Source organism: Pecten maximus, chromosome 3 (assembly GCF_902652985.1).
Source record: "Pecten maximus chromosome 3, xPecMax1.1, whole genome shotgun sequence".
Taxonomy (NCBI): Eukaryota; Metazoa; Mollusca; class Bivalvia; order Pectinida; family Pectinidae; genus Pecten; species Pecten maximus.
In genome coordinates, this window is record NC_047017.1 from 46270567 (window position 1) to 46297429 (window position 26863).

Here is a 26863-nt window from a genome sequence, read left to right on the forward strand (position 1 = left end):
TTCATTTGTATTTAACAAGCGGTGTAGTGTCTTTTAGAAGTCGTTGATATATAACACATTTATTAAATATCACATTATATTGGGGTTTTTTCACTGACGAATGTCATTTCTCCACAGAAAACTTGCTGTGGAATATCCGTTTAGTACAGATGGTATACCATGAAACGACTAAGAGTGTAGAAGCGACCTTCAACTGGACCGTTCCATTCAACAGTTCCAATATCCTGTACTACGAAGTCTACTGGAAGGTACAAGAGACTCCGGAGAAACCTTATACGGAGGGAGGAAGACGAAACTTCACAATAACCAAATTTAATACTGCTCTAATCAACCTGGATCTGAAACCACACCTCACCTACGTCATGTTGGTAAGTAATATCCCTGTCTGTTTCATTTCCAATGACATATGGCATATTGACTTTCGAAATAGGGTACTATAACATATCGTATTTTAAGATTCGGTATAGATCGATATCATATGTTTGGCAATCCCCTGACTACTATTATAAATTGTATATATGCTGTTGAAATGAGTGTTTGAATATTCATATCACGTGTTACGTCTATTGCTTTGTCCATCTCCTAACCTACATATTGTATATATATCGTTAAAATTGATGTTTCTCTGTACATACATAAGAGCCGTAAGGTTTCAAGTTGCATAAACTATTAACTATTGAACTTCAACCGCAATTATATTGTTTGTATATTTATGTTTCATCTATGTTTGCTTGTTGATTGTAACTGTTTGATTTTTAGGGCACTGTGAAATACTTTGACGTCGATGGCCTTATTCAGATGTACACAAGTGAATATCTGTTTTTTGATACAAATAACACCGACGCCATGCTTTTGTTCAAGGAGCCACAACGTGTCGTAGACAGCCGAGGTAAATACCTTTTTCAATATACATATAGCCATCAGCATTGACCAAGATCCTTTAAATTGGCCAAAAATAGAATATGTCATAGAGTTTTCAGTAAAAAGAAATGTAGCAACCATTACCAATTTATATAGTAAAATAGCCTAAACTTTTACGGTTTAGATTTAAATTTGAAGTCCTGAATATTGATTGTGATCACTATTGCTTCTTATCTCTGTTATACCTGTGTAATAGATTGAAAATATATACAAGGAATACACCACCTGTATATTACACTGGCGTCTCTATAGGATATTTGATCTCTTCATTGTGTATAAGGGTTTGCCTTCCCAATTTCTATATAATTCTCATCGTCTGAAATATACCTAGAGGATGCCTTGATATATATTAGCAGCTTATTGAATTAGATATAGAGTTAGCTTCCTTGTATTCATTTCCTAGTCCAATTAGATTCTACTCACTGATTAAAGCTCTCTCTCAAGAAGGAATCTACAATAACACACATTATATCGACATTATGTTTCCTTTGATTTTTCAATACTGTTTCTGGCAAAATTCCAAATTTGTAGCTTGTAACTTGTAACTTTTTAGCATTTTGCACCAGCGATATGCATATATTGTGTTCAACATTCTCTCACAAGGATTTACAATATATCACAATTGAATTAAACTCAATGAAACTAATATCCACCATGGGTAAATACACTACTTCTAATGACAAAAATGTGGTACTTGTATGTAAAGCAAAGAAATAACATTAAGTCAATAAGAATATATTTATTTATTTGTATATATACGTTATTGCTTATTCGATATTTCTCCGCCGTTTAATCAGATTTGAGCTGGAAGAACCTGAATGATATTGTAGTAGCGGCCACCTGTATCGCGACGGTTGTCATGGTCGGCTTAATCGTCTTGTTCATCTACATGAAACGTCAAAGTTTTAAGGACATAATCATCACTAAAACAGCCGTAGCCAAGAGTAACAGTTACAAGTCGAATGTGGGATGTAAGTATCTTGTCACGTAATCAAGAGTTAGTCATGTGACCGTATTAATTCCATCAAAATAAGTCTGATATAAAGCCTCCATGTGACAGTACTACGATTGAGATCAGTTAATCTTGTTAAACACTCGTCAAAAGAAATTATATTTTCCGATTATCAATATGAAACACTTTTGATTTATTAATGAGAATTTAAAGGAGGATGAAGAAACTAATATATGATCTAAGAATAAACAAAAGGCTGAAAAAAGTTATTTACCTTTTACAAGTAATGTCAGATGTATTTATCAGTACATACTAAACATTACGTAGAACGTTACACGTTATCTGGGTTCTCTAATGAACAAGGCATGTGTAAGTTGTTGAACAAAACATGTAAGATTTGTTTGTGTAGGCTGTTGTTGTACTGGGTAAACTTCTACATAGTTTCACTTTTGTGTGGCTAACAAGTGTAGAGGGATTATGTATGCCTCATACATCATCGCTACTACTGTCAAAAGTGTTTTACACAACACATGCTCCTCCTAGACAACATCTATTTCCCTCTGTAGTCTCCCCACTCTCCCAGCCTCAGTATCCCAGGGTCATGCAGTACACCAGCTGTCCAAATGTTCTATATCGGTATCATCCTAATACAAGTAGTAGTAGTAGTGTACTAGTCCACGTACTGTAGCTGCTAGGAATGTGCTGTTACCGCACTACATAAAAAAGGATAAAAACCGCTGTATAAAGAAAAGAATTTACTGTTACGGGCACATTCCTCATTTGTATTTCTGATTAACATAGTAGATAGAAGAGCCATGAAGCGAAATGTAATTCTTGGATGACTTAAGAACATCCTTTTGCATAGACCTCTTATATGTACGCGGGGTCTTTTTTAAGCGTGTCTAGCCTTACAGTTTAAGTCTTTCTAATAATACTGTTGAAATACCATACTCTTAAAACAGAAGTTGATACAAGGACAAGCGCATGTTACATTTTGTTATGGTCTTCTGAAAAAAACCTCTACTTTTGAGGTCAATTTTCCTTATCCTTCGATATCACTTCCAAGCGTTTGTAAACTGCGGTGTGTAGGTGTATGAAATTGACATCATATCTACAAGCCTTTTCGGCTTCACTATAAATTTCAGATCATATTCTTGAATATTTTGTATGTAAGAATTACTATTCTGACAACGTTATTTTATGCCAGGGCAAACTGCCAAATCTTGATATATTCTAAGATGTCGTTTCCATGGTACCATAATAAACATTCATTAAAACCAATTTAGATTACATGATTTTCGTATTGTATTACGTGCTTTGCAGGCAAAGTAGACTATTCTAACCAGCTATTGGTGATGAGCGACGAGTGGGAGCTGGATCCTCGGTTCCTTAAATTCTCAAGTCCCATTGGCCAAGGTGCATTTGGCAAAGTGGTCACCGGATATTACAAAGAGTCGCGGGTCGCCATAAAACTAGTTAGAGGTAAGACCAATGAAAACAAAATCCCCATTGGACAAGCAGAGACATTTGACTTTCCCTACCGATTACTTTGCCAAAATGATACCATGGCACTGCATCTAATACTGATTCATACGAATTCCACGGCCATTCGCATTGAGTCCCATGAGAAGTACTGTGGTACTTTAACAAGGGGAGGGTCATATTATATTGATGTACATAACAGACATACAAGAACGTTTTAATGTTATGGTGGAAGAGGGCAGTAACATCTAGAGAGTAAGAGGACCCGAATGTATAGCCCATATGTCTATAGGCACATGACTCATATACTGGGGAGGACCAAACACACAGGTACGCATGTGATTTGTCAGATGACACACTAAGCTTTAGCACTGTAATCAGTTTACGACCAAGTAAGTGCAGGCATTCAATACATCAAACACCCTGAAATTACTAACACGGTCGTTACATAACCATGTTATGGGTAGCAAGATCTTTTGGTCTTCTCGCAAACCGATACTCTGTAATAACAAGGACATCTTCGCTGATCTGAGCATCAGTGAAACTTGGAGCATTTGTCAGGCATCTGTGCAACTCTGAATTAGCCAAATGACAACGGTTGAGAAACATCAATTCGTTAGTGTGTTGTTATACAGCAGTACATCTGTCCTAATCGTATCTCGAAACACGACATCAAACAGCTGACAATATCCCAGAGCATGGTTTTAAGGGCTTACCAAGTGTCTAGTAGTGTCTGAGCGAGGTTGTGACAAGGGCATGCGCAATAACATTGTTGTAATGTTGTACATAACAGCTGGACGGGATAGGTTATCACACTTTGCAGTGTTCAAATATATGCCTTCCTAGAGGAGTCAATCATAAGAGAATCATTAAAAGCACTTTGCTGAAGATTATTCTGAATGGTGTGCAGTCAAAAATAGCGTTTGATATAATACATGGTGTGGTGAAAAGTATATTTGGTCAACAGGTTTGTGTATTCAAACTGTGTGTATCACCTTCAGCGTGTAGTAAACCTTCATATCTCACATTCTATACGAAGATATTATCTAGCAGGTGTCCCATATATTAATTGTTTAATGAAATTTTCTGTGCAATATGTGATCCATATATGGATTTTAACCTATAACATATGCGTTGATAAGTTGGTTTGTTTACCGGAACATTAGTTATTGCATTAAGATGGTCTTTCTATAATAGCAATCGGTACCGCAATTTTAATGACCGACATTCCGTTTGCGGTTTGTACAAAACAGGTGCTGGAATTATCTGAGGTGATTTTTATAACAGGTTATAGTGAAGATAGAAAATGTATATCCCTGTATCAGTTTTAAGCTGTAATAACGTTACATAAAGCCAGATGAAAGTAGTTAAGAAAATAGCATTTTGGTATAACAACTCGTGTTATCAGACCTAGCTTGGAGAGGCGAGAAGCTTATATCATAAGGGTGTTCTGTATTACCATCAAGAAAACTTGTTTTTTGAAGTGATACATAATTGGAAGCATTATTACCGAAATCCTTTTGAAACTCATTTTTACTTTCCTCTGATAGTTTTCGATATTCTTTGCTCGTCCTGCCTCGGCGATAAAAATTCCACTGCTCGAAATGTTTCCCTCAGAGTAGATATAAACGGACTTTTATATATTTTTATATACTTCCTATATACTTTTGCAAACTAAATTGTATTTTACACAGCATTATCTTTTAGAAATCTGTCTTCATTATGATACTTAATGAATATCACATTAATTCATATTTAAGTTTACCAAAACACATAGAAAAAATGCATGTATTTATACTGGGCTGTAAATGTTTTTCGCTAGTTTGAATTTAACAATGTAAATTGATAAAGCTGTCTTGTAAATCTAAACATACATGTATGAGAAATGAATTATAAAAATATTGTCAATTCTTAACATGTTTTACTCTAGTTTTCATGCAATTATTATGTCTTAAATTTTAATTATCTGGTTCACCAAACTGTCACTGTATTTCGGCAGTTAAGTTCTAGGGGAATTTCATAACTTACAAATGTAAATTATGTATTGTTAATAAGTATGTCACGACTAATATCCATTGAACATTTACAGACAGTGCACCTCTTTCCTACAAAGAGGACCTGCTAGCGGAAATTAACCTAATGAAGAGAATAGGGTCTCATCCAAACATTGTTTCCATGATCGGAGCTTGCACGCTCACCGAACCAATCGCATTGGTGATGGAGTATGTTCCCTATGGCAACCTACAGAACTTTCTCAAGTAAGTTTCAACTATTTGTCTCGATTTATGATTGTGTGCTTACTCCTGATTGCGCCATATGCTACACGTGTAGATAAAAGTCATTGCTATATTTTGGGAAGGCAAAGATAAAATATCCATGAACAATTTTAACAATGTTTAAAAGTTCCTCGTTCAAAATACCCTACCTTTCGAGATTCTACTGCTCTTTGACTTTGAAACGTAGTGGATATAGCAATACGATGTACCAGAGGGAAAAGAAAAAACAAATTCTGAGGAAGAGCAGTTGTAGCCCGAAATGTGGCGACTGTTAAGGCCCATTGTTTTTGTTTTTTTTTGTTTTTTCTTCCTTTTGTAAAAATGTTTCGTGGTTTTGTTTGAATTGTTGTTTTACAATAATCAGGAAATATCGACAGAAACAACGAGAACGTTTCTAATATAAAGAGTCTGAGAAATTTCAATACAGCTTCTAACTTATCAGCTGAATGTTATGATTATTTTTGGTTTTTCATTTATTTGATATTTCTTTCTCTATTTCAACGTCATGTAATCCGAACAAGAAATGCGATTATTTACAATCTGTGATCATGGCGATATTAGAAATGCTTTAACTGATCGTCACAATAAAATTCATATCTAGTACCGTCTGTGGATAAAACGGATCGAAAGAGTAGAGAGTTGCATTCATTTACAGAAATGCATTTTATTATGGCAAAAAAGCTATGTTTAACCAAGAAGTATTCTGGTATAATTTACGTTTTTGTCCAATGTGCTTGCATTGCATTATAATCATAGTTTGAAATAAAATGATATGATGTTTGATTAGAAAACGATAACGAATTGGGGCTGGGTGTTTTGATAAACAGATAGGAAAGTATTGGTAAATTAAAAAAAACTGACATCAGTGATGATGTTTGTATCTACGTTAGACCATCTACGTAACTGATAAGATTATGATGGCGTTGCGAGAGAGTATCTAAAAGCTCAATGGAGCCAATTGGTGGGGTTCTGTATATTGAGCTAATAAAGTTCAGACTCTGACACGGAAAACAGTTGCACATCAGTTGCAGGAAACTCCCGTGATGTTGTCTTCGAGTTGATGGGTCCTCCATGACTGATGTAAATGGAGGAGATAAGAGGGTCATATCTGCTAAGGAGTTAATACCTGACTGGGTGTTTTTTCGGGGAACTGTACCACCAGTTGGTCTGTCTGTCGGTTCCAGGGGTTTGATATCGGTTTATTCTGACAGGCCGATGTCAACATGAAGTGGGTGATCTAAGACTCGTAATCGCTGGCAGTCTGAGGTAAACTAGCTGTTAAAGATAACGGAATGGTTAGAGAAACAACCAAAGTAACACGTTAAGTACGAGTGGATCTCTGTAGTCGTGACAGACCCGAGGCAGGCTGACAAGGTCGCTGGCACTGATTGGTCTGATGAGATGTGCATTGACCTTAGGCAATGGTACTTCTGTAAAGTGTCTTGGTTTAACTCAACTGAAGAATATTATTGAACTAGTTATAATCATGAATCTATGAACTTTAATAGAAGATGATTTATAAAATATTCACTGACATGTATAACGTTTAACTATTCGTGCGATGTAAGTGATTGACCGTCATAATGTTATGTGATCCTAGCCTATGTTTGTTAGATGGCATTTCACCCGTGGCAATGTTCGTGTTTTATGACCTCTGACCCATAATATTCGTTGGTTTGTTGAATGTCACGTGATCCCTCAAATTATTCGGTGTGTGGAGGGTTTTGACGTTAGGTAGATCACCACTTCCTCAAAATGTTACATTTCTGCATTTTTAATAAGAGTTATATGCATTTTCCCGAGTTCTGTGCTAAGAATAACGACACGTAAGCAAATCTAAAACGACCATTTATTAATGTTTATAATATCAGATTGAACATAATTTGTTGAAACCCAAATCAATAACAGCAACCTGAATAAATCCACGGTAAACCAATTGTGTATACATGTGTGTGATCGTGCGTGTATGTGTACGTGTATTTGTATGTGTACGCTACTATTTTATGTGTTCAGTGTCTTGGAATAGGTTATTTTACTATATGTGTTTACTATATAACGTTGACGCCAATAAAGACAAAGATGAGCAGGTGCCACGAACAATTTTTGATTTTAATTGAACTAGTAGGTAATAAATTGCTTTTTGATGTGATATATAACTTTCAACTATGAATACATCTATGCAAAATATATAAACTCCGTCACTATAAACTAGAACATTAGTTTGTTACCCCGACGGGGCTTTATAATCTATAAATGTGATATATGCTGGCATCAATATAAGCTTGCGTACTGACGGCAACATCAAAGGCAATGCCACCTCTCATTCTCTCTGGAACAGCCTAAATACAACAGGTACCCAGTGGTTAAAGCTAAAGCATGTTTACTATAATGTCATTAAATTGATAAAGTCCTGAAATTCTTTAGTATGTCAAGTCGTTTGCCTTCACTTTGTTCAGCAATTACTGTTCACCCCAATAATGTAAAACATATGTTTGCACAAAAATGAGGAAGATGGTTCCCTATGTAGGAAAATTAATACCAAGCCGGAATCATTTTCGTTGTAGAGATTTCTAGTAAAAAGAGCCTTTCCTAAGTTTTTCAGCTGCTTGCTAAATTGTACAGACCCTTAGAGCTTGAAATAAGATAAGGAATTTTATCGGCTATGTAAACACACAGCGAGATATGGCATTTGCTATTAGTGAATATTTTTTCTTCACTTTTTAATGGTTTAAGCTATGCACATTTGGTTTATATAACACATTGAGTATAACTGTACTTTTACTCGCTTACAGTAAAGCTTTATCTCGCACGTTTAACAAAACCTAAAGCGATTTATAATATCAAAGTTTCCATTACTTATTTACTCACTTAATATTTACAGCACGTGCATGGCAGATCTTCAAATAAAAAGAAAGACAAGTTTGTTTTTGGAAGCTACCGATTTAATACCCTGGTAATTTCGATAACTGATATAACCGTTATATATGCATATAATTGGTACAAAGTCTTTTCTATCCACTTTCTATTCACTTCCTTATATAATCGATAATACTTAAAGAATCACTATGTCTTGATATTACGTATAATGTAAAATATATTTGATAATAACAATAATGTAGTAATAACCAGATATGAAATTTAAACTTTAATTGATAACAGTGATATATATTTATCATTCATAAAACACATTAAACTATCTACTGTTCAAAGATATGTTTACAGCATTTGTATATTATTACATAATGTTCTGATTTCAATGATAAGTTAGTGTTAATTTCATTTTATGACGAGTGAAAAAGTCATAAATAGGTGATGATATACCTTGCCAAAAAATTCTGAATGGTCTTGCTTCCTTGTTATCTGTCCTACATCATAAACGGTTGTATGGCGGACACGATACGTGAATGCATCACTGCTATTTTGAAATGCAATCTTTTCAGAACCACCACAGTCTATGGCCAAATCGTACATGTATCTCCATGTATTTCACACTGTGGGTAATTTATGGATTCCTTTTGGATTGTTATACCAGTGTCTCGTTCCACTTCTGACAATGTTTTACATCAGAACATGTAACAAGAGAAACGTTCCTTCATCACCTTACTATAACGAGCATGTGTATACCAATTCTCATACCCCGGCCAGTACATACTTTTTTAACATATGCATATAATAAATGATACTAGATTATTTATCAACGAATCCGATATATTACAATACTGCCATTATCGTAAATAGGGGATAGTATATAAAACCTATACTAGTGTCGCTCACACTTAAACTGTATGATAAAACAAATTGTATTATTTCCTGTTTTACAGTAGTAGTGGCAAACAAAGTGTTTCAGAAGTATTGTCTTTAAGGATTTTATGATAACATATACACATTTAATCTTTTTAAAAATAAAAAATGACCAGCCAATATCAATTTGCTAAAAAAAAATGTATATTGCTCAATACCCAAAACATAACAGAAGTATAACGAGAATTCTTCCCCGAGTAAATTATCAACATAACTAGATAGAGCGCTCTCTAGTGTCAACAACGGTTAAGTTTCTGTAGAGGTTAAGCTTGTTTTAGGTATAACAGTACTTAGAACCTAATTAGCACTCTCTAACACTCACAAACGTCTTACAGTCCTCCATCATCCAATACATATTTGCAATATTTGAAATTCTCTAGCATTATTGGTCTAGTGACGAGTATGGTTATCTATAATTTAGGTACGCTAGTACTCTCGTTTAGATGCATGTCAAAAGAATGTGTATTAGTCCAAAGACAAAACGGTAATATAGGGACGGGTGCAAATGGAGATGGACCTATCGAAATATTAGAAATATATGTTGATTTATCTCTCTAAATACTTAGTATTTATCAATTCATTGTTGCGTTACAATTTCCGTTTCTTAAAACGTAATATTTTTGTTAAAATATTTTGATATGTTTCACCAAGCCTCATTTTACCATATTATTTGAGCAAACCGATGTAAGGGTTGAGAGGACATCCACACTAGTTAGTTGGAGTACACAAACGTACATGGGGATAAATCTCAACAGTTTGTAGCCTGACATTGATTAAGGGGGATGGGGATATATTGACCCGGGGTTATCTTATTTGAGTTCATCTGATAGAGAACTAGGATGCTGGGTGTCAGTCGTTACCGTTGCTGAGAAATCAGTCAATTCCCTTAAAATTCCAGCGCTCAAGTGCACATTCAATTTCTTTCTTTCTTTCTTTTGTTTTTGTGTTTTTATTTTTGCCAACATGCCTACGAACAGAAGTCTTCGACTACAACTAATACACAATGCGGCCTGTCATTTTTACTGTATTGTACCTAGTCGCCTTGTATTCAGCAAATGTACAAAAATAGTTCCTGTGGTGTTGTCAAGTGTTTTGTATTATATGTATAACATTATATCGTGTCGTGCAAGAAACATGTCAATCCCAATCAATTGGTATTGTTGGATATAATCAGAGTCCTCTCAATATGAATATAAAGTGTATACAAACGGATCTGGTCCACCATTACACCCCTGGGGAGAAACACGGAAACACACCACCATTACACACCTGGGTGGTAACACAGAAACATACCACCATTACACACCTGGGTGGTAACACAGAAACATAACACCATTACACAACTGGAGGGTAACACAGAAACATACTACCAGTACACACCTAGAGGGTAACCAAGGAAACATACAACCATTACACACCTAGAGGGTAATCAAGGAAACATACCACCATTACACACCTGTAGGGTAACACAGAAACATACAACCATTACACACCTGGGGGGGGGGGGGGGGGGGGGGGGTAACACAGAAACATACCACCATTACACACCAAGGGGTAACACAGAAATATACCACCATAACACACCAAGGGGTAACACAGAAATATACCACCATTATACCCCTGGGGGTAACACAGAAACATACCACCATTACAAACCAAGGGGTAACACAGAAACATACCACCATTACACACCAAGGGGTAACACAGAAATATACCACCATTATACCCCTGGGGGTAACACAGACATATCGCCATTACACACCAAGGGTGTAACACAGAAACACACCACCATTACACACCAAGGGGTAACACAGAAACACACCACCATTATAATCCGTTAAGAGTAACATGTTATTGATTAATGGATATTTTCAATATTGTTTTTCTTTTCTTTTTGCTTTAATTTAATATTTTTTTGGAGTACATGTAAAATGTATTCGATCATATGCTTATCTTGATATTTTGTTATCACAATGCTATTCAGCCACAAATGCAATAACATTGTCAGCCATTTTCAGAGAGCCGACTATTTTCATCAATTCTACTAAATTGTTTTTTTCTTGCAATGAACATACCCATGTGTCGTTTAGCTGATTACCTGAATTTGCGTGTATGTAAATATTGTATTTAACGTCTTCAAATATTAGTGTATCCTGAAAGCCATTGAGGGAGCTATAAAGGCAGCCCGCTGTGCCCAATCGTTTTACTATATCAATAAAATATAAATGAAATATCATAACGTGAGAAACAATTACTAAACATAACATTGATATTTGTCGGATAATATATTGACACTCCTCCACACCGGGAAGTGACAGATCACGACATATATATATATTAAGTTTCTAAATCTGAAGATCTTTAATCAAATTTCCATTTAAATTCTAGTACTTTTAGCTCAGATTTCTATTGGAATCCGTACAATAGGTACACAGCTGAAATAGAACAAGTGCACGGTGAGAATCTTTGTGCAGAATTATATAGGATGAAAGCATCAGTAGAATTCTTGCGTATTTCCCTTGGAACCCAAGGATACTTTAACGGATTCTGTCTGATATATGACACGCTATAATGCTGAATTTGATTCTTCTAGCACACGCTTTGGTCAGATCTGGCGTATTTTGTTGTGACGAAAAGAATTATATTTCAGAGCAAAGCATTGCCTTAATGAGTGCATTCACTTGAGGGCCTAGATTCAATAGCTTATAGACAAATATTTGCCCCTATGGATATAAACATCTATGCAAATACGCTATAGGTACACGATGTACCATACAAGTATCAAACCCTAAATATAATCAAAACAAAATTTAAAATACTTGAGGAGACCCCAAAACATGATAGATGGGTAAAGCTTCACCCATCCGTATAATATGATACAGAACACAAAAGCCATAATTTAGTGCAGAATACTTCATCCTGGTGTATGTAAGGATAACGTTAGACCAGATTGATGGGGAGAATGGAGGGTGGCAAACCAGGGATATGTCCAACTCAATGGCGCCTGTCAGGTGTAATTGACCATTAAGAGAATAACATCAAGATTGTGATCTGTATACGTAGGGTTGTACTTCTACAGGTTGTCCGATATCACAACAAATACTACTATAAATATACAGTATACGATATGTTTGGTCGAAAGAAATGTTGTATAAAACCTATATAATCTTATTGTTGAACCATTATCTTCCCTGATACACAATGGTCATCAACTAAATTATGTTTTTGGTTCGCACTCATCAAGGTAAATATGCGGGATCAATCACTAACATTACTTTTTCTCGTTAGAAATTTGTTGAATTTGACTTCAAGTGTATTGAGTTGACACCGTGGTTTTCTCAACTTATAATAATGCAACAGTACTTTTGCATAATGCAAAGTTACTTATGACGCGTTCTCGTTGGATCATAGTTCCACATGATGTAACGTAAACATTTTAATGAGTAACTATAATATCCAATGCACATGCCATGTGCAACAAAAATACCCTCTACGTTTGTTTTGTCAGAACATTTACTGCCACACAGAAATAGCAGATCTATCGAGAAGAGAAAAACGTGATTTACTGTTACAAACTTGTGTTCCTATTTTCCCTTCGAATTCCTAAATAGCGTAATTGCTTTCCGCAAAGTATATTTAACCTAGACAATAAAAAGTTTATTTCCAGCATGCAAAATGATGGATATTGTATCAGAAGAGTTCTCTATTAACATAGCTTTGTGTGCCCGACTTTTATTGTGTTAACACTGGCAGCAACTAAACTCTGCCAATGTCTACAGGGAAGAGTTCGTGTGACCTAAATCAATTGTCAAAAAGGAAACAGAATTGTAATAAATACAGCCTTACAATGTATTTAGGCAAGAGTTCTTATGACCTAATTTATTGTCCTAAGCACCAGAAAGCATGTTTGTTATGAACACAGTTTACTTATATTTCCAGTATCGATTGCGATTTGCTTTATACTTTTAGTTTTATACGTTAATATTTTCATATATTTTTTTTTATCTGTTTAGGTAAATATATATCTATTGTTTTCAGGAAATGCCGCTTGGAAGGTGACCTTCAGAAGCGTGCTGGCCGCCCTAGTGAGGTCGTTTATTCCATTATGGGAGTGAACGGGGGAATAGAAAGTGGGGTCATCACCCCGGCAGACATGCTTTCATTTGCTAGACAAGTTGCCATGGCAATGGTAAGAATTATTTTGTAAAAGACAAAAACAAAAAATGAGAGAGGAAAAAAAATCAATTTTCTGAATTTCCTACACAGATGTTATGGCCAGTATGATCTTGTAATTACTTTTGTGTGCATTTTTTTCAGGGATACAAATGTTTTATTTTTATGCTTAACTTTGCATTTGAAAGCAAAATTACTTTGTATTGTTGTCAGTTACACTTCTCGAGAGGTACCTGTTAAATACTTGAACATCCAATAAATACTTGTGCATAATGATTGTTTTCCTCACCACACCCTCCATCCAACAAACACTCGTCGTCTAAGCTTGACCTCCTCCGGTTGTAGTATATGCACATCTACCTTCGTCCCAGACTCCTAGACAATCTCTCCCAACCCAACAGTGTAATGTAGATTTACTGCAACTCACTAAAAGTCAGCTGGTGGATCACTTAGAAGCTGTTAACTTTCTTTGTTTGAGAGATTATGTAGCCCTAGGATTATCTCACCAAATGGTAAATCAATCACGAGAGGCATGTCAGCTTTACTCATTCTTGTGCCAAACTAGATTCGCTTCACCATCCATGTCATACGTAATTGCCAACGCTGCGTGTTTTTCTCGCTACACAAAAATTGTTAAGAAATAAAAAAGAAATTGTGCAATGTTATAAGGTACACGGGGATGGCAGTGAAAGATTTACACTTTTCAAAACAGGTAAAAAATACCAAATAAATCAAACGTTTGTTGTAGCATTCTTCTAAATGTTTGCACCTGTACGTCGTTTTTACCTGTGATTATTAGGTGCATTCAGACTTTTTCGATTCTGAGGTAATCTCTCCTAGAAAACTTGCTATTTTTAACACGTTTAATGACTCATATCGCTTGAAATGAGCAGGAAGGATATAGAAATACTAGTATACGGACATGTTTACATTTATAAGGGTTTCGTTTATTGCTGTTTTCATCAATTGAAACAGATTTAGCTTGGTACTTCCTGTATATTTGGCCAAGACTCAAAAATTGTTCCACAGGAAAATCGGATCCAGCTAAGTATTTGTGCAATTCTTTAACAGATTTCACAGCAGTGGATAGGATTATAGTCAGTCGACTAAGCATTCTATTTAAAAAAAAGAAAGATTTACCTCATCAGCAATTCCAAATTTTACTTCATCTGATATTTCAATTGACCACTAACGTGTTTTACATGAGAGCATACTTAAACAAAAATGAATGTTTTTAGAGGATTGATAATACATTGTGTTGCAGTAATCAAAACACGTTTTAGTCCAATTGTGATTACGTAATTACTCGCATAAGTACATACCAAATATGAAAAGGTCATTTTTTTTTCGAAAAATAACATCACGAATAATATACCATTTCTTTTAGTCAGTATATGATACTGCTTTAAAAAATGTTTAAATGTTCAAACAGTTTTTGTTCACTTTTCTTAATAAAAAATAAAGTGTAATTAACCAACATAATTGATAATATTTTATCAGTGTCCTGTAGACTTATCAGTGTGTTTTAGTTTACATTCAAATGTTCTTAGCCAGGTGGTACACGTAACTGTTTAACAGGTTATATTAGGGATACGTATATCGCAGAACTTCAGGTGGTACAACGGATATATACTTTAAGCAGTCGTTGGTATTCACATAATGTAGTCTAATTTGAGAAGTCTGAGTTGAAGCAAAGGTCATTGATATGAATCATTTGAAGTTTTTATGCATTAACACAGAAATGGAGCATCTCATCTTATATTATCTTAATATGAAGAAACGTATATTAATTGTTGACACTGAAATATTGAATATTCATGTTTACAGTGCCCGAAGTAAGTATTTACGTCTGAAATGGTTGTTGTTTGCGTAATTTACGTTGAACTCCTCATGACTCTTCATAGGGAGGATAATAGCACGAAGTACATGCTTTATCATATTTTATCTTTCAGGAATATTTGTCCGAGAAGAAATATGTCCATCGTGATTTGGCAGCCAGAAACATTTTACTGGACTACAACAAAGTGGTCAAGGTGTGCGATTTTGGACTGTCCAGAGACATCTATAACGACAATCAATATCACAAAGTAACCAATGGAAAATTACCACTCAAGTGGATGGCCATAGAATCTCTGAGGGACCGCATATTTACCACACAGAGTGACGTCTGGTCGTTTGGTATACTTCTGTGGGAAATTGTCACCATGGGTAGGTTCAGCTGTGTAATCTATCCTACGATATCAGTGCATCAATTGCACTTTGTTATATTTGATGCAAACTCGACTTGCACGTATGGATTTATGCTGTAACTGTACTTATATTGGCGCACTCACATTTTAGCGTATAACTGGCATAACCGATAGTAATAGTTATAAAAATAGCTGTCATAGAAAACAATATAGATATAAGAAAGTTTAATTAGCGTTATCGTGATTTAGCGTACGGCTTTCAAAGCGGCAGAAATGTATGCGTTTATAGTATACGTTCAGATCTTTGAATTAAATGGCCCCAAGAAATCACATTTCTGAATACAGTCATTGTGTTTTATTTCTTATTAACTAACGTATTAAATGCATTGTAAGACGGTACAATGTCATACACAAGGAGTGAGCGCAGAAAGAGTAGCAGAGAATGCCACAAACTTCAGCTGATTTCGTATACCTTGCACCCTAAACATAAATGAACTGGACATTTTTATGTCAAAGGGATGCTGGCTGCAGTCGGCCAGTAAAATGTAGGTTAAACAATAAAAGACTTGTAAGTTATTTGTCAGTAGTGTTTGTTGGCATGTAACCAGACAGTTGTTTTATAAAGACAGAGATATAAAAACCCAGGTACATTTGACTGCAGATTATCGTAATCGCAATCGACTTTACAGAGTTTAAGTGAGAGAGCGTAAGAGACATAGTATGCTATCACTGACTAATTATCTCGTTTCCATCCAATAGGAGGTTCACCATACACAAACATAGCACTGGCAGATCTGTACTATGTCCTGGCCAACGGTTACCGAATGGAAAAGCCAAGCAACTGCTCAAAAGAATTGTAAGTATAACCCGTCAAATAAACTTAGAATATAATTATGGATGTCAGTGTGCTATTTATGTAGGTATCATGGCAGTTTTTGCTTACTTTTATATTACATTATCTCTTTAGATTCGACGCCATACAGTATTTATATGTCAAAACAAATCACAGAGTTTACATGTCCTATATCATCGAAGGTGCAATACTTAGAAAAATGATGAAAGGGTGTAGTTAATTTCAATAGGTTATGCTCTTTCTTTTTAAGATACATAGAAAAATAAAATTAAAAGAATTACTTTAAACGTTAACCGCAAAAAATCCAGAAAAAACAACCCTAATAGTATTGAGACGTTATCTGAACAAAACTGCCATGATACAGAGTTTTGATGATGATGGTATTTAACTGATTCCATTTGTACGTTATTGATGAGTACTTGGGCATCAATTTGATGCGAACAACACGAGTTACATGACTTTCATTTTGAAGCGTTGCTGACAACTGTTTCCAAAAAAGACCTTGATATTTACGACATTATAAAGATTAATCTAACTTAGACTGTATACATTCTCTAGATTATCACGGTCGAAATCCAAGATTTAAGAACAGTAGAATAAACAAATTAAACTTATGCAATTGATACTTTGTGAACAACTGTGCCGACTTACACGGGAGATGGAGATGCTGATTTGGCAAACACTTGTCAGCAATAGCTGTGGCTAAGGTATCATTTGATCGGCTCCATCTTATACAAATACCCATAACACCAGCAAATAAATTCTTTAAAAAAAAGTATTTAAATCGTCTTTAGATTACGATAATGCCCCATGTACACTGCTCCACCTATTCTGATATTGGCAGCTGTTGTCACGGTAGCATCCGATCTCAGACAGGTGTCTGCTAGTGTCAGAGTACCGTATTGACTCCAATAGATATCAACGGTCTGCTAGTATCAGAGTACCATATTGGCTCCAATAAATATCAACGGTCTGCTAGTATCAGAGTACCATATTGGCTCCAATAAATATCAACGGTCTGCTAGTATCAGAGTACCATATTGGCTCCAATAAATATCAACGGTCTGCTATTATCAGAGTACCGTATTGGCTCCAATAGATATCAACGGTCTGCTAGTATCAGAGTACCGTATTGGCTCCAATAAATATCAACGGTCTGCTAGTATCAGAGTACCATATTGGCTCCAATAAATATCAACGGTCTGCTAGTATCAGAGTACCGTATTGGCTCCAATAAATATCAACGGTCTGCTAGTATCAGAGTACCGTATTGTCTCCAATAGATAGCAACGGTCTGCTAGTATCAGAGTACCGTATTGGCTCCAATAGATAGCAACGGTCTGCTAGTATCAGAGTACCGTATTGGCTCCAATAAATATCAACGGTCTGCTAGTATCAGAGTACCGTATTGACTCCAATAGATATCAACGGTCTGCTAGTATCAGAGTACCGTATTGACTTTAATAGATATCAACAGTATGCTAGTATCAGAGTACCGTATTGGCTCCAATATATATCAACGGTCTGCTAGTGTCAGAGTACCGTATTGGCTCCAATAGATATCAACAGTATGCTAGTGTCAGAGTACCGTATTGGCTCCAATAAATATCAACGGTCTGCTAGTATCAGAGTACTGTATTGTCTCCAATAGATAGCAACGGTCTGCTAGTATCAGAGTACCGTATTGACTCCAATAGATAGCAACGGTCTGCTAGTATCAGAGTACCGTATTGTCTCCAATAGATAGCAACGGTCTGCTAGTATCAGAGTACCGTATTGACTCCAATAGATAGCAACAGTCTGCTAGTATCAGAGTACCGTATTGACTCCAATAGATATCAACAGTATGCTAGTATCAGAGTACCGTATTGGCTCCAATATATATCAACGGTCTGCTAGTGTCAGAGTACCGTATTGACTCCAATAGATATCAACAGTATGCTAGTGTCAGAGTACCGTATTGGCTCCAATAAATATCAACGGTCTGCTAGTATCAGAGTACCATATTGGCTCCAATAAATATCAACGGTCTGCTAGTATCAGAGTACCGTATTGGCTCCAATAAATATCAACGGTCTGCTAGTATCAGAGTACCGTATTGTCTCCAATAGATAGCAACGGTCTGCTAGTATCAGAGTACCGTATTGGCTCCAATAGATAGCAACGGTCTGCTAGTATCAAAGTACCGTATTGGCTCCAATAGATAGCAACGGTCTGCTAGTATCAGAGTACCGTATTGGCTCCAATAGATAGCAACGGTCTGCTAGTGTCAGAGTACCGTATTGACTCCAATAGATATCAACGGTCTACTGGAGTCAGAGTACCGTATTGGCTCCAATAGATATCAACGGTCTGCTAGTGTCAGAGTACCGTATTGACTCCAATAGATATCAACAGTATGCTAGTGTCAGAGTACCGTATTGGCTCCAATAGATAGCAACGGTCTGCTAGTATCAGAGTACCGTATTGGCTTCAATAGATAGCAACGGTCTGCTAGTATCAGAGTACCGTATTGACTCCAATAAATATCAACGGTCTGCTAGTGTCAATGTACCGTATTGGCTCCAATATATAGCAACGGTCTGCTAGTATCAGAGTACCGTATTGACTCCAATAAATATCAACAGTATGCTAGTATCAGAGTACCGTATTGGCTCCAATAGATAGCAACGGTCTGCTAGTATCAGAGTACCGTATTGGCTCCAATAAATATCAACAGTATGCTAGTATCAGAGTACCGTATTGACTCCAATAAATATCAACGGTCTGCTAGTGTCAGTGTACCGTATTGGCTCCAATATATAGCAACGGTCTGCTAGTATCAGAGTACCGTATTGGCTCCAATAAATATCAACGGTCTGCTAGTGTCAGAGTACCGTATTGGCTCCAATAGATAGCAACGGTCTACTGGAGTCAGAGTACCGTATTGACTCCAATAGATATCAACTGTGAATTCAATCGGTACCCATGTGTCTACTGAAGTAAGAGTACAATATTAAATTCAATTGCTACCCAAGTGTCTACTTGTATCTGATTACAATATTATTCATTTTGTTGAAAATGAAGTCTTTATCAATTAAAGAAGTTGAATAAGATGTACTGAAATACAGAGTTTCGACTCACTCTGACTGTATCATGCATTGGCATTGACGATAAAATAAGACATACTCTGCAGTATTCATCAGACTGCGGAAAAACATAGATTTCTGATGGACTCTCAACATTATGCAGTCCACATGCGACAAGATGTAATACGTATAGAAAGAGCTATGAGTGGTCTATTTAGTTACATTTCATACATGTGTTAACTCAAAATTAGATAAAACACCTGTACTTAATCATGTACACACTAAAACACGATCAAAAGGATTATATGTACATGTTCTTGCTAATACTACCCTTTCAACAAGATTTATACATGAAAATAAAAAAATAAAAATGTTTTGTATTAAGTCTGTCATGCATTCGTGTTTTTATGTGTTATCTCCTAGACGAAACCCTTTCACCACCTTTATAAGTTTGGTTTTAAATCGCATAATCTCTCTACCTCTAGAAGGAAACCTAGGCAAAACATCAATTTATATATATATACATATACTGTTTCTAGTCTATACAAGTTCAAACTCATTTAAAATTATCTCGGGATAAATAGAATACGTATTTTGGTTGGAATTCTTCCAAATATCTTTCCCATTTGATAAAAATTGAAGGCTTGCCAGAATTTTAGTAATGACACCAGACCAGTACTTCAAAGAAAGCCAATCCAGTAGTACCTAAGCTGCAACAAGCCCCTACGTTAGATTTACCGAATATCTACCTCCCCTCGGTTGTCCTTTATTAAATCCAGAGCCACATGATTTAATTGCAATTTGTTTCATAAAACACCATTAAAACGTCTATGCAATCTTCCTATTGTAAGTGATTGGAAATAGGAAAACACAATTAATAAAGGAAATTTATCTTTAAGATACAGTATCGAAGGAAATAAAGTAGATCTTTTACGTAAATACATCTCTGTTCTTCTTGTTCAATATTTTACCAATTTTATTCAGTCAGAGAGAGAAGTCTGTCCGACATTCTAAACAGTTATGTATAAATAAGATAAACATTTACATTGTAATATTATAGATGATCTAGACAATTTGCAAAGCTGTAAAGTAATCATGGTTCGGGTGCTTCTTGAGTTTGTGGTAACAACGAGTTTCTTCTATCATGATAAAACATCCTCTTGGATAAGCAGATTTTACTGAAAGGTTACATGAATAACCATTGTATCGTTCTTCTTCAATAAAAAAATGTTTATTTCGAAAATGTGTATAATGCGTATCTTCTTTTGTCTTGTAGGTACGCTATAATACGTCGCTGTTGGATGGAGTCCCCGTCAGAGCGGCTTACATTTTCGGGTCTCCGTGTAGAGATCGAACAGCTCCTGAGTCGTGACCGTGACTATCTGGAGCTAGAGAATATTGACGTGCCACTATCCACGTCGGAGAGTAGTAGTATACCTAAATCCGAAAATGACACTATTTCCCTGTTAACGGGACGATCTACACAACCGCAAAAAACTGTGACAATATCATTACCTCCTCCAGAATCTCCGACAGGAATCGTGTGTGTAGAGAAATCAACAGAATGGCTGATTCGGGGTCGGGATGAAGAGACAATGTCCTGAGTGATTTATGTGTTTGTTTTGATTGACCCACTTTCCATCATAGACGAAAGTGGCTACATCTGCGAAGGGGCGTGGGAATTATTGTTCACAAAAAATATTTAAAACAAAGACGAGCGATTTGTTGTGAAGGATGATAAATGAAGCTCAAATAAACGAGGACCAGACTAAAAGAAAAGGTTTTGGATAACATGGTCAGTCTTGTTAAACAAATGTGATATAATGCTATTAATTCGACGTGACACAAACAATGTCATTTAAGTGTCGTTTTCCAGTTATCCATTCTGAGAGTGCAGTACTGTGAGACAAGGTTCCAAAAGCAGGTGTGTGCCATTGATGGGCACTGGGACCATCGTGGGAACGAAGGAAATACAGTGGGAACGAAGGAAGTACAGCCAAATTTCCTTAGGACGGACAAATCTATTTTAGTGTCAATTTAAAGTTGGCATGTGTTGTGAGGGCAAAAACATGTCTCATGTTGGACCATTATGTTTGTGTTTAACGTCTGTGCAATGGACACATAAAGCAAGCACAAATTGTTTTTCAAGTGGTGTTCCGACCACTGAAAGGCGATGTTGATTATTATGTATTGTATAATTGATGGGAGGGAACTAATGTAAAAGCGCACAATGTTTGGTAAGTGCACTTGTTTAAGCAATACGCCATTAGTCAAAATCATCATTTGTCCGTAACACAACAGCAATATAGATAATTTACCCGTGTCTTTGCTGTCTTTCATGTTCAACTTTTTTCCGTGAGAGTTTCTGATTGGTCCTTATTATGTCTCTGTGATTAAAGCAACAAAGTCCTTTTCAGGTAAACAAAGAAAAGTAACAAAGAAATGGTTCCAAGGAGTCTCTTCCATCAAGCTTGTTTATTGTCATATTCTTAAAATATTATTCAGGGTTTTATTAATGTTTTGGTTTCCCCTTGTTATAATTTGGGTATAATTTATAACTTACGCGCACAGTTCTATTTTGAATTTTTCTTTGTGTTAATTACCGACGAGTCTTGTGGAGCTACAATCCTCACACACTTGCTTCAGTCATCATGACGGCCGTAATGTTCTACATGGAAGCCGGGGAAATGAAAATGATTATAAAATGGCACAATTGTTATCTCATCTTGCATCAGGACAACAGGGAACGTGATTAGTTGTTCAGTACTGTTTGTTGTAAGATCCAAACAGCACAGTTGTGGGTAGTAATATTTTTTGCTAATTACTCTTTTGAAATATTTGGCATATGAAATAGCTATTGTACTCAAACCAATTTTCCGTGGATGGTTTGTATAGGGGCATTCCGAATTATATGTTTGTCTGTTTTAATATCCTGCTCTGGCACCTGCTGCGTATTTAAAGCTGTACCTGGATATTGACGTCAGATATTGATTAAGTTTTGTTTGAAGTTTTCGGATTTCTATTTATTCGGCAAATTTTCAAATGTTGTTGATGGTAAGCAGATATCACTTATTTATGACAAATCCATCGCATTATTGAACGAACCATTTTGAATCGATAATGTAAGTGTTACGCAGGGTACTTGTGTTCTATTGTAGTACATTAAGAATAATGGTGATGTTTTGTTTTATTTGTACATTTCTGTGAATATTGTTATGTCCATGTTATGTTTTATGTTAACACTATGTATATATATGATGGATATTTATTTTGCAAACTCAGGTAGATTTCATTAAATAACGTGTAAAAATCATGATTAAAATGGCAATATTAAAAAACATGATCTGTATCAGAATCATACAGTCGCCATCTTAATCCGTCATGGTAGTTGCAATGTACGTTTTGTAATTTATTTTGTAAGTACTAAGCTAAACTTAATACATGGTACTTCTTTTAAATCGTTATCGTATCTTTTAAAGTGAAACGAATACTGTTTTAGATATTTTACTCTTTATTTGAATAAAAGCAATTAATTAAAAGTTCCAATTCAAAACAATAATTCTTTAGAGGCAATCTTTGGACATTGTGGAGTATTTATATTAATAAATATATGTAAATGTTAGAATTTTCAGAATCTTTCAGAAAAGAACAAGGTCTAAAACTGATCAAATATATCTCATGATTATTGACAATTCAGAATCACATCCACTTTGTATTGTAACGAAATTAGTAAACTTATTTTGAGGAAATATTCCTAACATAAGAATGGTCTCCATCATTGCTTCCCTGCTTCAATTCTTTGCATATTATATACCAATCATGTAAATCTAAGCCATACAATGTTTATAGAGGAATTAATTTATAACTAAAAGGTGATTCTGTATATACATAAAGCATGATAGTTGATGATGGATGAAATGGGATATAAAGTTAGTTTCTATGTTTAAGCGCCAGTAACAAATACGAATCCTATGATCCAGTGTTGTGCAAGGTGTTTTTTCTATTAAAAGTACGAGCTGTACATTTTCACTATTTCACCGGAGGAGCCCTACTCTGTATTACCGTCCATTATACTTGAGACACTTAATATCTTGCAGAAATATGTTGTATATTCTTAAAATTTTAATAGCTCATAAAATCTACTGACACAGTCGTTCCTCTTATCACCTATCGAAAACTCTGCTGCCAAACTTCTCCAGCACTATCCAGTTATCGGGTGAAATTTTATATTTCAGATAATTAAATGGGTGTAGAGCAATTTGTGATAAGCTGTTGTGTTAAAAATTGCGCTAATATATTGTCAGTTATTTTCTTGGATATTGTCCAGGGATAATTAAAGTTGACTTAGCTCGCTTATGCAGCTTTAGAGACTTTGATTATACGTTTTTAATAATATTATCTTTTAGTCTTTAATGAATACCTGCGGCACAGCAGCAATCAAAATTATCACTATCTTTTTAACTGGGACTTTGAGATAAAATCAACCCATCGAAAAGCAAAACAATTTCAAAACTGATAAAAAAAGATGTAGCCTTGAAGTTGTAATCAATATGAAGCTAAATATTAGGATACCTTGATTATAAAATCTATGCATAGACATTTAATTATGATAATGAAAATAATTCCTGTTATAAAGATAGAAGAAAATGTTAAATCGGTTTGTTACTTTCTCATTTTTAAAAGTATATTTTTGAATAGGAACAGAGCATATCAATTAATTCAATAAAAAAATATCATAACGAGTTTATTCGACTTTGTCGACGATCTTAATGGTGTCAGTAAATCCCCCACTCGTGAATGTGAATTTTAAAGTAGATGAAATGATAATATAAATTAACACACCAGATTCGAAGATTTCATGATGAAAGAGAGCTTTATCTTGGAGGTGATTAACTCATTCCCTTTGTTTAAGAGTTAATTGAAAACCACTGTCATCAGATTTAGTGCAATGAGTCAGTCCCTTTGCGGTGGTTTGATGTAAATTCTCCATACTGTAGTTCTCGGACGTTGGTATGGTGTTGTAATATTGTAGAGGTGAGTCAGTGGCCTCACCATATGTTGGGATGTCTGCGTCTAAATTGCCTTTAATTATTATTGTGTCTGTAGGTACTATCGTCGCTCTCTTTAAATAAATATATATCTTTTCCCCAATCAATTACGTCATCCGAAGTTTGCTTCAGTTTTCACAAATCGTATCACACACTGTAATTTACACGTTCAGTGTATTGCTGTATTTAATTAGATATCGCCAGTATTGGAACCGTATACCTACTTATATACAAACACAAAAGAGGTAGATAATACCAGTGCATTGAGAATGTAAAATTCGTCTTGTTCTGTACGGCTGATAGTATTATTCGGAATGTTCGTGTGTGTCTCAGTAATATTGGCGCCACATCATAAGGTAAATTATTAAACAACAAAATATATCCTTTCTTATATTAGAGAAATATTTGTAATTGTGGAAAATCAATTTCCTGAGTTTTTGGATGTTTTGTTAACTGTCGTCCTTCTACAACCTTTACCCCTCCCTCAGTCCAATATCAGTCCTAGGGCGTACTGTCGTTGTACCAGATATATGTCATATTTTATCAGTTCATACATATATGCTTATACGTGCTCATTTGAGGGCCGGCGCGTGTATGTTGGAGAGAAGTGTTTCTGATGTACACGTCATTCTCCGTAACGGAGGACAAGTAATACATGGCCAGTATCATATCCATGTACATAAACGCGCCTTCCCCTTGTCCAAACTTATATTTGTTTAAAGGTGCGCCAAAGTAATGATGCCGTCCTTTCTGGCAGCTCATGACTGCCGTAGTTTACATTTTGATGCCAGTGTTGAACTGTCATACAATGTTTTGTATAGTTGCCGTTGGCCTGTTCGTGCTGACGTATGTTATATTGTTGCCGTTGATGCTTTGAATCATGTACATATGTCACAATATCATCATGTGATCTATTTATAAATGAATTGTCAGAGTAAAGCTACATAAAATGTTGGAAAACTTGAGACTGTGTTTTTCTGTGTTTTGTCCGTTTTTCATTCATTTTCTATTTTCATATCCATGCCCTCTAGTGCACAGTCTGTACTAAAAACAGAAAACTTTAATCGTTTTGAATTGCTACAAACCTTTATAACATGCTTGTATTGATTTCTATTTGATTGATTGGGGCAGTTGCCAGGTACTGACCGTAGGTCGGTGGTTGTTCTCCGGATACTCCGGTTTTCCTCCACCTCCAAAAACCGGTATGTCCTTAAATGACCCTGGCTGTTAATAGGCCATTTAACAAAACAAACCATTTTGATTAAGATCGACCAATGCAATGAATTTCGACGCTAAGATGACAAACTTTTTAATTGACCAAACACAGACGAGGTATAAAACAAATGTCATGATATATATAGATTGCCTGCAAACAAACGGCGGGTACCCTTAATCTTCAGAGTATTTCATGAGTATTCCACAGTTGGAAGTCATGTAAGGTTCTCAAATTATGAAAAGCGTGTAGCAAGCCTTATTTCTTTAATAAAATATTGCAGGGTTTGTATGTTTCTGTGTATTATACCTTACTAATTCAGTATCTGTGCGGTGCGTAACGAAACAATAAAGGTCAGAAGTTAAAGTTGTATCACAGTCATCACTCAATGTGGTTCATAAAAATTTTCATTGCGAATGCGGCTTTATGCTATTCACTTATAATACATTGAGAAATGTGTATATCAATAATAGAATCTCTATCTACTCTTTAATAGAATCATAAATGATATTTCCCAGTCATACACACGATATAAAATGGAGAACGGAGTGGTGAATCTCGATTCTCGTACACGTAACTAAACCCACTTAATCCTTACCAGAGAAAAAGGCGACTCTTAAATTTATTCAGCCCATGACGGATTAAGTAAGTCTTTTCAACTCATTTATTGAGTACAGCATTGCAGGAGGGACGTTTTGATATGATTCAGTCTCCCAATGTAATTAACCTTCTCGGTCGGTTTTGCTGACGTCACAAACAGCATTCTTCCTATCGGTGGAGGTTTTTGGAATATTCATCCAATATGATCTTTTTGAATTCGTAATGCAGGCATGCCATATTACCTAACACCTGTAGTATCGGTGTTCACGATATGTCAGAGATGTGTA

At 35.5% G+C, this 26863-nt stretch overlaps 1 protein-coding gene across 1 annotated transcript in view; it reads left to right on the forward strand.

Annotated features, from left to right (window-relative positions):
* Positions 1-25728, forward strand: part of LOC117324338 (ephrin type-A receptor 4-A-like) — a 46716-nt gene extending 20988 nt beyond the window's left edge. Inside the window, exons 10-18 of the mRNA XM_033880133.1 lie at positions 118-368; positions 760-889; positions 1719-1892; positions 3197-3355; positions 5445-5613; positions 13471-13621; positions 15558-15813; positions 16554-16650; positions 20992-25728. Of these exons, the coding sequence (XP_033736024.1) occupies positions 118-368; positions 760-889; positions 1719-1892; positions 3197-3355; positions 5445-5613; positions 13471-13621; positions 15558-15813; positions 16554-16650; positions 20992-21319 (1715 nt within the window). The 3' untranslated portion in view covers positions 21320-25728. The remainder of the gene's footprint in view (positions 1-117; positions 369-759; positions 890-1718; positions 1893-3196; positions 3356-5444; positions 5614-13470; positions 13622-15557; positions 15814-16553; positions 16651-20991) is intronic.
* The last annotated feature ends 1135 nt before the right edge of the window (positions 25729-26863 follow it).